Genomic DNA, 15,249 nt, shown 5'->3' with positions numbered 1-15,249 from the left:
GAAAAACGTGGACCAGTTCTCATTCTTTCGACGGACCTAAAATTAATTTAGGACTTCGTCGATTAAGAATCGGGTTAATAGGTGACCAATCACACCTTAAAAAAAGGATTGGTGGCGACTCCCACACCTTTGAGATTTTTAATTTTCGCCCGCGTCTGGCGGACGGGTTCCCGGACCCGCACGTCACGACACTCCCTGCTCCACCTCCTTCCGATCTTGTCTCTATCGGATCTACCCTACCGTTTTCCATCCTCGAGTCTTTTCCGATTATCTCTCATATTCTTCATCTGATCAAGTTGTATGAATGTCCTATAACTTAATAGAGTAAAATTTAGAGCCTGTTTGACCTGGCTTTTTTCTAACTTAAAAGCTATTATGAAGTTCTTATGAAAAATAATAGCTTTTAAAATTAAGCTAAAGTTGTTTGGTAAATTTTTTTTTATAAGTTATAATTTTTGTTAAAATTATCATAAAAGGTATTTCTTTTTTTTTTTGAGAGGATAATATTGTAATTATTTTTAATAAATGAGGATATTTTTGAAATAAAAATAAAAATTCTCTTATATTTAAAAAAAAAAAGAGAAGAAAAAGCTCTTCTTTTGAGTTTTTTTTAAGCTCTTTTTTAAAAAATTTTGTTCTTAAAAAAAAAGCTACTTTTTTTTAAGAGTTTTTCAAAAAATCATGTTTGACCTGGTTTTTACTTTTAAGAGATAGATAAGCTGAAAAAAAGTTAGGCTAAACATGCAATTAATATAGTAACTTGATAAGTTAATGGAGTAATTTCATATACTAACATTTAATTCGAAACAAAGAGATTATTATTATTATTATTATTATTATTACTAATTATTAGTAAAAGTTTAATTTTTCTCCTAATGCTTAGAACTTTGAGCTAATTTATTTCTTTTATTGATAAGATTAGCTCTTTTCTTTAAAGCGATAAAGACAACTTATGTGCTAATCAAAATACTAAATGACACCAGCGAAGTAAGCCAATCAAACGGCTGACATCAAGCAAGTCTAACCAGCCTCGTCTGATTCCCGCCATTCAACAAACAAAAGTCGATATGTTTTTTCCCCTTTTTGGCCGGAGGAAGCAGATATTATCTCCACTATTTTTATTTTTATTTTTATTTTTTTGTAATTTATTAGGAGTAATTTATTTTCAATGGAAGCGGGAACGATCCTCCACATCGGCATTCAATGGACCCCCAGGCACCCTCATCCTCCTCTTCCTAATTTCCCGCGCTTTGTTAGGGCTTCTTCTATTCAACGGGTAATGTGAATCCCTTCCCCCCTCTCTTTACGCTCTGAATTGCATTTCAAATGTAATTATTGACGAACTAATCGCCATTTTATCTTGAATAAAAAGGGAAGTGACAAAGGACCAAAGCCAAGCCGGGATTGGATCGCCCATTGGGTCTCTAAGAAGGACGAAGCAGTCCGGAGCTTGCCAATTTACGTCGGGGGAGCGTCTTTGTTAACCGTTCTCTTTAACCGTGCCGTCTCAGGGATTGCTCCCGTTGCCGATGCCAGCAGGTAATCTTTTATATTGTTGTTAGAATATTTTTATTATTTGTTATTAATTTAATTGAGCTAAAAGTTTATATTATAATTTGAGATATCTTTGTCTCGTTTTTTGTTCCATTAATGCGAAGATTATTAGTTAATTGTTCACAAAGCATTTTGAGTGTAATTCCAGTTAAATTGGATTAGAGGATTGCATGTCGGTTTAAATGCATTAATCAGTCAACTAATGTTAGGTTAATTTGTTGCTTTACTGGTAGAAACTTAAAATTTTGATTTAATCTTTTGCTTAGTTTAGTGGTAATTGTCATTTCCTGGCGAATTAACTGCTCAACTAATCTTAGACTTAAGACAGATTAAAATAGTTTGTGCTAATTTGTTGCTTCTTTTTTTTCTGAATTTGTGAATTTATAGAAATTTGTACTAATGTGGAATAATATTGCTAATTGAACACTGTTTATGATCACAATTTGCATTTTAACCCTATATTTTTCGTTCATTTCAAGGTTTTGCTGCCAGCATATCAATCTTTTTGTTATTTGAGGTTATTATGATCATAAATGTAAGATTAAATGATTGTGCTTTTTCTTTTCTTATCAGTTCACAGTCTAGAGCAGATCTATTAACACTTGGTTTGGCTGTGACCAGTATATTAACTGGACTAGTATGGTTATCAATCCAACCAAAATCTATCACTCCGGTAAAGGCCAGTCTGTACGCTTTTTGTGTTCTGTTTTCTTCCACAGCCATGCATACCAGATATGCTCACGTGCATGTTAAATTGAATGGTAGTGGATTAATTTATCCTTGATATTGATATCAGGTAGACCCTCAAGGAGTGGAATGCCAAGTATTTTATTCTCAACTTTCTGAATGGGTTGTTTCTGAGATATTTTGGTATTCCTTGCTTCTCTTTTCATTTTTTACTTGATTTTCTCACATATGTATGACTTTTCAATGGTGGGTTCATAAATTTTTAGAGTTTATACCAACATATAATGATCATATTACACTTGTATTTTAACCCAGAACAACATATAATGCTGAGGCGGTTCATATCATGGTTTTCTTACCTTGCTTGGCTTGAGATAAATTCGGCTTAAATCCATTTATTGCTTGGTTTCTTTTACCAGCATTGTTCCTTAACTTGGCTGATTTCCAGTAAGTCACTTCTATGTCTCCTAATAGGAGTAAATAAAATGAAATACTTCACTTTCAGAATCTGCATAAACTATTGTCTGCAAAAACTTCTCCATTCAAGTTTGTAACCAAATTGTTTAAGGTAACCTCCAAAATTTGAATAAGCATTTTGTATATTCTGCTTGTGCATGCCTAATGTGCTTTTGTCTGGATAAAATGGAATTTTAGGTCTCAAATGGTTGGTATCAAAACCCAAAAGTGCCTTGCTGAAAATCAAAGCTAGGTGCCAAGGGATGCATTGCTGATGATTGAGTTATCCTTTGTTACTCAAAATTGTCTCCTCCTAAACTATTTATCTATAATTCTTCTTATATTAAGTTTTCCTAAGATAAATCACCATTGTGAGCGCTGCCGGAAACAAATTTTTCTTTAATTTTTAAGTAGTTTGATTTCTGTATCTAGTAGAGCTCCAATGGTGATGCTTCTGAAATTAAAAAATAATAAAATATAGGAGTGGTAGGGTTTGCTTGCTTGAAATTGTTAAAAGTTGGGTAATAAACAGTTAACAGCCTCATTGTTTATATATTTGTTTTTTGATTGGATAAGAAAATCTTAAACATAAGGTGCTCTAGTGTCCTGAAATTAAAAGATATACGAAGACTAAACATATTTATTTCTTGTGTCCTGTCTTGAGATTAAATATTTCTGTTGTTTCTTTTTTATAGGGCTTGGGAATCTCTTTCAACCATAACATGCTGTAGGTCTCTAGTTATTATTTATGACTGCAAATGCATTGTTCAAATTGGTGCGGCAGCTAAATCGCCTAATGATGGTGAACCCGTCATTGTCGATGCTGCAAAATTGATGCAGGGATCACTTTGTATAGGTGTTTTGAAGTCTGGAGCACGTCAGTTACTTCTGTCTGGGTTTTCAATTATTCTTTTATGTTGTAAACTATTGAAGTGGTTTGTGTGGGAAGTAGTTTTGACAAAATTATTATTAATTCAATTCTTTGCAGAGAGATACTTAGCCAACCTGTCCCCTTACCCTGGGAGGTCTGAGCTGCCATTTTTGCCTTCAAATACGCAGGTCTCTAATCATGTTTACTCTTTCTCATGTGCACCTTCTTTTCATGCAGTGAAGAGCTGGGATTCTTTCAATGCACTTTATAGACTTTTAGATTCCTTTAATACACTAAATACTGAAGTTTGAATCCAGGAGCATATCACCTACAATTGTTGCACTATGATTGTCCAATCACAATCATGAAGACCACACTTATAACTGGCTGACCCTCACATAATTCTTTGTTGTGATTGGATAATTGTAGATTGTAGTAAAAAATAACTCTAGGTGAAATATTCCTGTCAAAGGTTTTTTTTCTAACAACTTTTTTGATTCCTTGTTTCTCTTTTACATATTTTATCTTCAAATTTATGTTCATGGGAACATTATCACTTTTTCTTCAACCCTACTGGGGTTCTTTTTTTTTTTTTTATTTGGTGGGGGGAAGGATGCAGAAGGGAACATTTATGAAAATAAAAGCAGCTTTGATGCATTTTATTCAACCATTATTGTGAAAGAAATTCCTTAAAATTTGTTGATGAAATTTTAAAACTCTAGCAAATGCATTTATCAAGTGTTTATTTTTATAGGCAATGGGAAACTGTGTTCTCTTTTTTTTTTTTTTCTAAGCAATAGGAAACATCAGCTCTCACAACAGATATTTGGCAAATAGTTTTTAACCCCACATGTTAAGGCAAAATGCAGATAACAGTTAATTTTGTAGCTTTTTTCCATCTGTATGCTATTTCTCACTATTCTTTAAGTCTTTCAGAGCAAACATTTTGTGATTATTTCATTCTTTTGTGCAGTATGATTGTAGAGGATCATTTTCTTGGGATTCTTGCCATAACTTGGTTTCACATTTCTATTTACCATCAGTTATGCTTATATTACCAATCTCTAGGATAAATTTAAACCTTACCTTTCACAGAACAAAAGATATTTCATCTGCAGACTAAGTTTTGTGTTCAATTACTGTATCTATTTGCAAGATATAAGTTTGAGATCTTCATTTCAAATATTATTTATGTATATATAGATGAGAGAATTTACATTATTTTAACTTTATTAGGCAGTGATCTTGCAACCACTGGGTGATAAAGGCATTGCGATTCTTGGTGGGGACACAATCAGGGGTTTCACAACTTCTGACCAGGTACTTTATTTTGTTAGCAGTGTTCAATTATCCATTCTCTTGTTAGTATTAATCCAACAATGCAAATCTTTTTGTCATAAATGTCATATTTCATCCTAGTGTCTCCATGTCTTTCGTTTTTTTTTTTTTTGGGGGGGGGGGGGGNTAGTTCGTTTCGTTTTTTCGTTTTTTTTTTTTTTGGGGGGGGGGGGGGGGTTGGGTGTGGGTTCATTTAGCTCTTACGTTATGACGTGCAAAACAGAGATCTTTACTTGATTGTAGGTCATTTATTGTTCTTCAGTTTTGGATATAGGTCATTATTTGTTCTCCAGTTTTGTGTCATGGGTTGGTGATTTTAAAACTTAATGAAGACTTAAATTTTGTCAGTCATTCTAAACCCCAATAGAATACAAAGTTTTAAGCATTTATATATCGCCCTTCTGTTTTCTGATAGATGAAACAATTCTTTTCACCAAAGTTTTGACTCCTATAGATAAAATTTTATCTTAATTTCAAAGACAGCTGTCTTGCTGATTAATCAGAAACTCCATTGTGATTGCTGTTGTGGTAGTTCGTCACCTGCTCCTCCCCTTCTCTTTTAAATTTGCTTCCTCTTTTTTTTTTTTTTGCTTTTTTTTTTTAAATCCTTTTAACATGGTATTCCTCTATTTTCAGGCATGGATTACTTTCATTGGAGAGAAATTGGATGCAACACTTGCAAAATTCATGAGTGACATGCCAACAGTGGTGCAAGAGTGAATTTGAAACAAGATTATGAGCATTTATCTATTGTTCATAACATTACTGCAGCCTTCATTTAAGGTAGTTCTTTATTTCTTCTTTTCCTTTTTTGCAATTCAACATTGTGAGACTATAAAGGAAATTGGGTATGACTTCTAGAATATAGGAATAGTGCGTTTTGTCTTTTCTTCTTTTTGAAAGATTTATTTGGTGGCACATGGATTAATCAGGCAAAAGTAAACCCTTGATGACATCTAATTTAGCTTGTCATGTTTCCACTTCTTTTTTCGAATGCTATCTGAAGGCATCTTTGACAACTGTGAAGAGCAATTTTGTTGAAGTACAAATGTAGGATGTTCTGCATATGCATTCCATTGATAGAAAAGCAAAATCATGTTCTGAACTCTGTCCTCACATTTTTTACCTTGAATTTATAAAATCACTCTATTTTCCTCATTAACTCTCTGTCACACTCTGTTTAGTTGCTGATGAGACCAAGTAAATAATCATAAATCTTACAAGGTGCAAATCACATGCTATGAAGAGAATATTGAGGTTATATTGTTTAGGACAATTTGATGGTATCTGATATCTGGATATTTATTTTTGGTGAAAAGCATCCATGATTCTAGGACAATCAGTGACTTTTACCTCGAAACATAAGTTCTGATTCTTGTGCAGAAAATGCACTCTGACACATTTTTCAATTTTTCATGCTATGTTGTCCGGTATACAAAGGGCAAAACTATAAACTGGGGGCATCATTAGTCAAAATAAAGATTAAGATCACATTTCGAAGACTGGTCATAGTTTCAAGTCATGCATTTTAATAAAGGTGTAATGTTCTGCATACTTGCCTCTATTAATGTTCATGATTTAGCACCACTGCTGTCTATGCTCAATGGATATAAATTGGATTCTCTCTATGTAATATGATAGGTGAAGTACATGGATGAACTTTGACTGACTGTAATATTTGCAATATCTTGGTTCAAAAACACAAATCCTGCTCAACCACTTGGGGCATGAAAACATAAATGTAAAACACACCTCTTTTGGTCTATCTTTTCAAATTTGTAATATGTTACTTTGGTTGTTTGTTTTCTCTACTTTGTGATTTAATGCTCCCTCTCTCCATCTTCCCGAGTTTGAATTTGTTTTGTTTTTCATTTTTTAATTTTTAGGTTTCCCAGGTAGTGATGCTCCTTGGAACTGAGGGCAGAAGATATTAGGATGCAGGCCCATTCATTCTGCCAATTAGTAATTCAATTTTGCTCAGGCCTCTAAAATATTTCTATTGCCTATTTCTGACGCGTGCATTGAAACATTTTTGGACTTGCTTGTTGAAAAGTTCTTATTTAAACAAAAACAATTCCAAACCTAGTATTTCCTTATAACGGTTCTGTTATATGCCAGGATGCTACAAAACCTGCAATGGCATATTTTTTAGCTGTAGGGAATGTGCGTGTAGGGCTGTGCATGAAAAGTATATCATGCTTATATTTTGTAATAGGCTAAGCTTCCAAATTGCTAGTTCAATTTTCCAGCTTTAGGAAGCTCCTAGTGAACGAGTTGCAATTATATGTAATATATAGAGGATGGAGTTATTTTATACCATAAGATGTTCAGAAACATTTTAGACTATGCATTCTAGTTCATCCTATTCTTATTAACAAATTAGAATTCTAAGTTTTCCAACACTTTTTATCAGAGGTTTTCCACTTACATTCATTCAAATGCTTGAAGTTATGTCCTCTCCTAGGTTATCTCATCAGTAGAGAAACATGAAGATGCTGTAGCATGAACCATTTTAACAAAAACAAAGTACAGGTAGAATCATTAATAACTCATTCATTAGTATAGAAAGAGATAAAAAAAATGTTATTCATTGTCACAAAATTTACAACTGTGTAAGAACCCTATAATCAATTGATCTCCTATCTATGAAAAAAATCAGATAAAAATGCAAAAAACAATGAAAAGAATGAATTTCGGCTGGTGTCATTACTCTGTTTTACACGGGGGTCAAGCTGGAAGCAAGCAATTTTGGTACTGGTTACAGAAGAGCCTTCTCCCAGGGTAAGCCTCCAGTGGCAGGATTAGCGAAATTTGCCAGGACAAAGTCCCTCAGACCAGTGTCCCAGACTTCACAGAACTGTAGTCGCCAATTGGGTGGTTCAATTGCCTCAGTTCCTAGCCCAGGCGCTCTGTCCTTTGACCCCTGGTTTTGGTTCTCTTGCCAGTCAACAACATAGGTTGCAACCCTTCTGAAGAACTTTGCTCTAAAGGTCTCCCACACCTGGTACTTGTAGTGGTTTATTATGATGGAACTTTCAGGCACATTAAGGTACTTGAATCCCTTTCTCAGCTGGAAGTGGTGCACCACATTGAGAAGAGTGTCTTTGAGCAAATCAGGGCGCACAATAGATTTGTGTCGCTCAGGGCTTTGAAGCCGGCAAGTGTAACCTACAGTTACTCCTTGTGACGGAGGTGAGCTCAACCCAGATGGCCCAAAGCTGTGGCAAGCTGTTCTTATTTCTGCAATTGTCCTTGATGAGGAGTAATTTGCAACCAGGGATCTTAGTAAATTTTGACCCAGTAAAGCTCGCCGGTGATGACGAGGGAAGTAGTAGAATTCATCAACATCAAAGAATCCTACCCATTTGCACTCATTTCTTGCTCTCAAAGCACAGTGTGAAAACCCTGCCTCTTGGGTTTTAATCCATGGCCAGGTATGCCTGCTGACATTATAGTCTCGAAAATCAAGCTCTTCAATTTCTTCTTGAATTCCATCGTCACTATTATTGTCATAAATAAACCAGCGTTCAACCCCTAGCCAGGCATGGTACATAATCCACTCCCGCAGTGCCGGGGCCTGGTTCCATAGCATAGTGCAAACGCAGAGCTCATACTTTCCCCGCTTCCTTTTCTTCTGGTAGGACTTTGAATTGTAAAGTCTAGCCACGGAAGGCATTGGCATATCCTCCTTTTGCCCTCTGTGATTCCTCCTGTGCTCATAGGGTCTGGAATTGTGAATTTTAAGCACGGACGGCATAGGCTCACGTTCGGCATCACTCTCACCAACATGGACAACAGTAACTCGAATTCCCTGACCCTTATCCGGATTATTTCTTATACTCCTCGGCAAGAAACACCGAACAACCTCTTGTGCAGCCGCTACTGCTTCAGTCATTAGCACGAATCCTCCACCTTTATCCCAATTTCGCAAACCAAACTGGCACCTGAACTGGGCAGGATCGGATTCTTTATGGGGTCGAAGATTCAACCCTTTAACAAAAACAACGGCCGTTTTCCCATCAATTGCAGCTTCATAAACCATTCTATCCCATGAATGAACCGTTTGATTAATTCTGAAAGACCAATCATACGCAACCCCATGTCCACGCCGCCTCAAATCCACAGCAGCCGAATAATTCAGAGGCGGGAGAGGGCACCTAACAATCGATCTAAACCCATCGTATTCATCAATAGACAAAACCCCCTGCTGAACAGTCTCCTCCGCAATCATTTCACGAGAATCATTTAAAACCTTGTAGTAAACACAGTCCAACTTGTCAGCTTGATTAATCTTGCTGGACACAAGCAAGAGCAAGTGATCAGGGAACAAGACTCGATCTTCTACTCTCAAGGGTAATCGTAATTTACCATGAAAAGAATCCTGAAGGGAACTTTTTGACAGGATTGAAAAATGTGGGACGCTGAGAACTGGGTGAAAGGACACGGTCCGAATTGGAAACCTGTCCGAAGACAAGAACAAAAGGAAAACTAAGAAAGACAAGCACAAGATTAACGACCTTACAGACAAAAACTGAGCGTGCGAGTACGGCCTGTAGATTCTCTTCCGCTTCCGACGTTGCTCAGAATCCATATCTTTTCAGAATCCAAAAGAAAACCCAAGAAAGAAAAATAAAAAGGGCTGAAACTAATAGTTACAAGTAAAAGAAAAATGGAAGAAGAAGAAGAAGCCAACAAGGAAAAGAATAACGATAGATCTGGCGTCCAGGGTGAGGTTCTTTTGCTATGGGAGCTGGCTATCCCATCCAGGGAGTACTTGGGAGAGTGTAGATCTGGAACCAAGTACCGACAGGGTTTTTTTTTATTTATTTATTTATTTTTCTTTTTGCATTTTTTGGGAGGTAGAAAAGGGGTGGGAGGACGCGTTTATGGCTGCCGTCAAAGGACAGACTAACAATGGGGTTGTGTTGGCTGTAGCAGCAGAATTATGGAAGATTATTGGTTGAATTCTTTCTTCTTTTCGGGTTGGGACTTGGCAGGAGAGAGTAGTGGGACTGTGGGAGGGAGCCGTATGGGTTTTTAGAGTCTGGACAGGTGGATGCTCAGCCTTGATGTTGATATGTGTAGGACAATGTTCCTTTGTTTCTTTCTCTTTTTTTATTATTTTATGATTTCAAGCAGACACTTGGCTTTCGTGGACAAGCTTCCAACTTTGTTAGTCGTCGTTACTACATGATTTAGACTTATTTTTGGTAGGGATTACTGTAATTCTGTTCTCATTTATCATCATTATGATCAATTCTGTTTCATTTCCATATTAAAGTGTGCTTCCTAATGTTTGGTGCTCAATCAGAAAAGAGCACGCACCCAAACACCCTTTACTTTCACGTTTCCTTGTTTCTTCTTCTACCCTTTTTCTTAAATGGTTTTACCAAGCCATTTGTTGTGTTCTCCTTCTGTTAGTTATGAAGTTTCCTTGTGTTTCACTTTTTCTCTTTCAAGCAATCTGTCCTAAATTTTCAATTCATATAAAGAAGGTTATGGTTGTTAAGTTGAATTATGTACTGTGTATTACATGATTTTGACAATTATTATTAAAACACTTGATTTTACTTTTAAGTTAAAAATAAATTTTTAATCAATTTTTTTAATAAATAGAAACAAATGCATAATACACGACATACTAACTAAAAATCATTTTAATGAGTTAATTAGTATACTAGATTTTTTTGTGTGTGCAATCATTTCAATTATTACTAAACTATTCTTTTCTTTAATAACTATTTATAGCTTTTTTTTTAATCTCACCACTTCAAACAAAATACTTCACAAGTTTCGTCTTGGTGAAAGTTCATTTAACATTGAGGTGGTCCAATTGAACATGAGGACAAAAGCGAAAATTCCCTTTCATAACAGATTGGTTTTTTGTCCTCTCTCAACCTCCTTCTATCCATCAAACAGACTCGTTGGAAAGCCCCATTGCCCTTCCCATCTGTAGAGGGTTCTTTTAGTTAGGCAAAGAGGACGTGTTGCAATGAGTGAATCGAGATGCGCTAGCAGCGACAAAGAGAAAGATTGAAGCAGTCCTTGAAGCGTAAGTGTTCTAGGTGACAGGTGGCGAGGGATGAGAAAAGGTGGAAGAGACGGTGGATCATGGCGATTGGGAAAAAGCTAAAGAGAAAGAATGCTTGGAGAAATCCAGAGAGAGCTTTTAGAGTAATCTTTACTGGGTGTCTAAAAAAAATCTTATTCTTTCCTTCCAAATTCTCATATTTATATTGAACAGGAACACTTTCTTAGAAGTCGTTAGGAGAACACGTTCGATCATAAGAAAAAGTGCTTGGCATGGAGGAACAGTTAAAGAACGATTTACAGGATATTAAAAGAATGATCACATAGTTGGATAGTGGGCGTAGGTTTTGGGTAAATGAAGCAGTGGCATATGATAGTGCATGTATTTTTAAGGAGTAAGGAAAGAGAAAGGGATAAAGCACATACACTTCAAGCAAAGGTTAAGAGAAAGTCCTCTTAACTATCTTCATATCTGAGCCACTAAGTCAAACTCTCTAGAACATTTCAAATGTGAACGTAACTCATGAACTCTGCCACTTATTCAGAGTTACTTTCATTTCCATGTTTGTTCCTGAGTGTTTCTACGCTCGAAACGCTCCTGAGTGCGCTTGGAACACCCCTGAGCGCTTCCACGCTTGAAACTCTTTTGGACGCTTCCGTCTTTGAAACACCTCTAATATAATTTTCTTGTAAAGAGTATTTTAAAAATAATAATTAATCAGAATTAGGCATCTACACCATTCATTCACAATATGAGGACAATAAAAAACAAAACTATCTTGTGCTTCAAGTTTTTCAACAGCTTTCTCCATCCATTATCTGCCAATATACCTGCAATTTCTCTTATAACCACATCTATTCTTTGCTTCAAGTTGCACCCTTCATCGATAAATGCTTAATCAATCCTTTTTTTTTTTTCACTAAAGTTTGGGATTTTAAATTTTAATGACCTTAATTAAAAGCAAAATGGGTTGACCTTGTGACATGAAAGGGTCTAATAAACTCCAGATAGCAGCTAAGAACCTTGCATATTTTCCCATTAAAGTAACACTTAATTTTCCCGTGACTAGGTAGTCGGTTAATGGTTTCCCTCTAACATGCTTGTTTGTTTATTTTATTTATGTTTTGGCTTTCTGCAACTGTTCCTTCCCCTTGATGATGGCACAACCCCATAATGTTGTGCTCAGCACATTGCAACCTTCGTTCAATTAATGACACTCTCGTTTTATAATCTATTTTATTTGCTTTTTAAAGGAAAAAAAAAAAGAATTGGAGAGAAACAATATGAATTTTGGAATTAGTTAAAATTATTGGGGACAGGTGCAGATAATTTGATTCATTATTATAGGCAGAATGCTAAAGATAAAGTAGGGTTAAGAGTGGGTGGACCTCATTCCATGTGAGCTGGCCGCCCAACGTTTGGTTGTTCTTACATCAATTTCGTCTAATCCACGCATTAACATGTGAAATCTCAACTTAAAGATATATTCTTTTCCCTTTAATTTTCTTTTCCTTTCTTCTTCTTCTTCTTCCACTTCATCAAAGGGAACAAAACGTCAACACACTGACTTTTCTTTCCATCATGCATCTGTCACTCTTCTTTCAAGTCCGGAAATTCTTTGCCCACGTAGGAAACGATAGAGATTTACTACTAAACTCCTGACAATGAAATTACTACCATCCCACAAATAATTGTTGAAAAAAAATAAATCTCAGAATAAGGTTTCAATTTATGTTAAATCAATTTTTTAACTCATGGATTTTATCATTCTACTTTTTCAATTTAATTAAAATTTGATACAAATTAATTGTAAGAAATTATTTTGTTAGAGAATAAAAGAATATTTTTACAAAATATATTCTTAATTTTAACTAAATTATAAAATTACGTTTTACCATTGAATAAGAAATTATATTGATTCATCCTCAGTTGTTTCATAAAAAGATGTGTTTTCATAATTATATAAAATTTTTTTAACATAATACTTGAAAAAGTTCTTGAATTATTTAAGAAAATTTAAATAAGTTTTTATTCTTCTATTATCTTTGATCAAGTTTTTTTACTTTTATTTTAGATCAAATAAATTCTTATAATTAATAATTGACTAAGTGTCATCATTCAAAATATCACTTAATATTTTATTCGCACGTTGTGTTAATATGGATGGTGAAAACTATCACAATAACTGTGTTATCATGTCATATCATCATTTATTATAATATGTTAAAATCCCACGTATGTAACATATAATAAGTAATATTTTCACAAATAGTAATATTCACTATTCTACATGAAAATTTTTGAGATATTGTTGTATCTTTGAAGCATATTAAACCTTGAAAGAAAGTGATGTACAGAGTCTCAAAAACCATCTTGATTTCTTAATTTTCTTACTTCATTCTCTAAATAATTTTCTAACACAGCAACTGTTATGAGTAAATTGTTGTAAATTATGCGATAATAATATGCATTAAATAAGAGATTTTACTTGTTAAACCTTATTGACTAGATTGCATTTAGAAGAATGTTTAGGGGAATCGCTTTTATAAAAGAAAATTCCAATGCCATATCTTTGGTGGTGAGCACTCTAGCCCCTGGATTCAAGCATAGAAGAGATACAAGACGAATTACACAGGAGAATAGCGCCACACTAGTCTGTTTCTCCTTTCCCACTTTTAAGCTCATCTGTATTCCCATTTGCCAGTTAAAAAGCAGGCCATTAAGCTGATTATGGACCACACTTGCACCTTCAACCACCTTTGTACCTTTGCCTTTGCTTTAGATATATACAAGTCGTATAGCTTTTGTTTAGGGGAGGCTGGTGCCAAGTCACAAACCACATGTGACAATGGACACGTACAAGACCCACAAAATCTCCCAACACCTCAATCATTAACAATTCCTTTTTATCCATGGACTAATCTCACTTTCTTCTCCCCTTTTACCGTCACCAAAAATATAATTAATAAAATTATCTACTTAAACCCTGTGAAAGAATATCGAGTCACCTTTACAATGTATTGTATCAAATAATGATGTTACCTTCAAAGTTATTCAATTATATCTGAGTATTTTGTTATATAAATGGTAAATTTGTTTATAATATTTTCAAAAAGCTAGTTCCAATGTAATTCAGATATAATCTAACAGCTCTTAGTCTTTTTTTCTTAAAAAGGAAAAAGGAAAAAGGTAAAACATTTAAATATTGCCTCCTATATGGACTTGTTCATTGTTTTAAAAATAAATAAAACTAATGGTATTCATGAAATTGATTACTACACCTTTACTCGGAAAATTGAGTACAAGGGAAAATGGGGGGAATGGCTCGATTGAGATTGGACCATTGGAATAAACTTCGAATGGTTGTTAGAAAGCAAAATGGACTGCTATGGGCCAGAACTGGGCCCAATTTTTCTGAAAATTAAAAAATGACAAACAAAAAAGGAGACACAGCTTCCCGCCCATTTTAACTGATCCATCACTCAAATTGAAATTCCTCAACATAATCAAGGCTTGTCAAATACCAATTTTATTTTATTTTTAAACAAAAATAAATAAATCATCAATCCTAAATACATACATTTTGTTATTATTATTATTATATATACTGAAGTAGGGTACATTAGAGCACTGTTACCAATGTCTCTGTCTTTTACTCTCATTAAGAGCTTTTTCTTATTTGGCCAATTTGCCCTTTGCTTCAATTTTGTTTCTATAAGGTAATTTAATATGCTTTAATCGTTTCTTTTATTATATAAAACGGTTGAAGCACCGGAACATTTAATTCATTAGTTGATGCATGAATCCTCTACTTAAAAAACAAGATTTGAATCCCCCTTCCACCAATTATAAAAAAAAAAAACGGTTAGAAAAAAAATCATTGATGAGAATTTTTTAGTCAAAAACTATAATTTTTGTCATTCCAAATCAAATTCCTATATACTATTTTCTTGAAGCCTCATTTGCTCCCACTCAAAATGTTTTAATGAACATTTTAATTTGTTAATATTTTAAATGATATTAACCTAAAGTTGTACTGGTTTTGAACTCAAATATTTCGTTTAGTGGTTGATATATACATATCCTCTGTTTAAAGAGTACCATTTGAATCTCTTCTACTAAACAAATAATTGCATTCGTTTTACGTGAAATAAATACTAAAAATAAATGTATAATTTTGTATATGCAAGTTAATAATAAAACTAAATCATGTTTAGTAGTTAACTTTTAAATTTTATTTATTAATGTAAATTAATTAATAAAAAAACTTTTTTTAGTGAATTTGACTTAAAAGTCAACTAAATAATTATTA

General features: G+C 34.2%; 2 protein-coding genes across 2 annotated transcripts; one reads left to right on the top strand and one right to left on the bottom strand.

The window, feature by feature from the left end:
• The first annotated feature begins 1,125 nt into the window (after positions 1–1,125).
• On the top strand, positions 1,126–7,222 carry LOC18609335 (protein COFACTOR ASSEMBLY OF COMPLEX C SUBUNIT B CCB4, chloroplastic). The gene is made up of 9 exons (XM_018129834.1): positions 1,126–1,276; positions 1,373–1,539; positions 2,128–2,227; positions 2,351–2,424; positions 3,393–3,574; positions 3,686–3,756; positions 4,805–4,888; positions 5,543–5,689; positions 6,793–7,222. The coding sequence occupies exons 1-8, from the start codon at positions 1,169–1,171 to the stop codon at positions 5,624–5,626; spliced, it is 870 nt and encodes a 289-aa protein (XP_017985323.1). The 5' UTR covers positions 1,126–1,168; the 3' UTR covers positions 5,627–5,689; positions 6,793–7,222.
• A 211-nt stretch (positions 7,223–7,433) lies between these two features.
• Positions 7,434–10,298, bottom strand: LOC18609336 (glycosyltransferase family 92 protein RCOM_0530710). Its single transcript, XM_007044386.2, has one exon. The coding sequence runs from the start codon at positions 9,495–9,497 to the stop codon at positions 7,665–7,667; it is 1,833 nt and encodes a 610-aa protein (XP_007044448.2). The 5' UTR covers positions 9,498–10,298; the 3' UTR covers positions 7,434–7,664.
• Positions 10,299–15,249: the final 4,951 nt, after the last annotated feature.

This window comes from Theobroma cacao, unplaced genomic scaffold (assembly GCF_000208745.1).
Source record: "Theobroma cacao cultivar B97-61/B2 unplaced genomic scaffold, Criollo_cocoa_genome_V2, whole genome shotgun sequence".
Classification (NCBI taxonomy): Eukaryota; Viridiplantae; Streptophyta; class Magnoliopsida; order Malvales; family Malvaceae; genus Theobroma; species Theobroma cacao.
The sequence above is the reverse complement of the archived record's forward strand: the minus strand, read 5'-3'. Positions and strand labels throughout refer to the sequence as shown.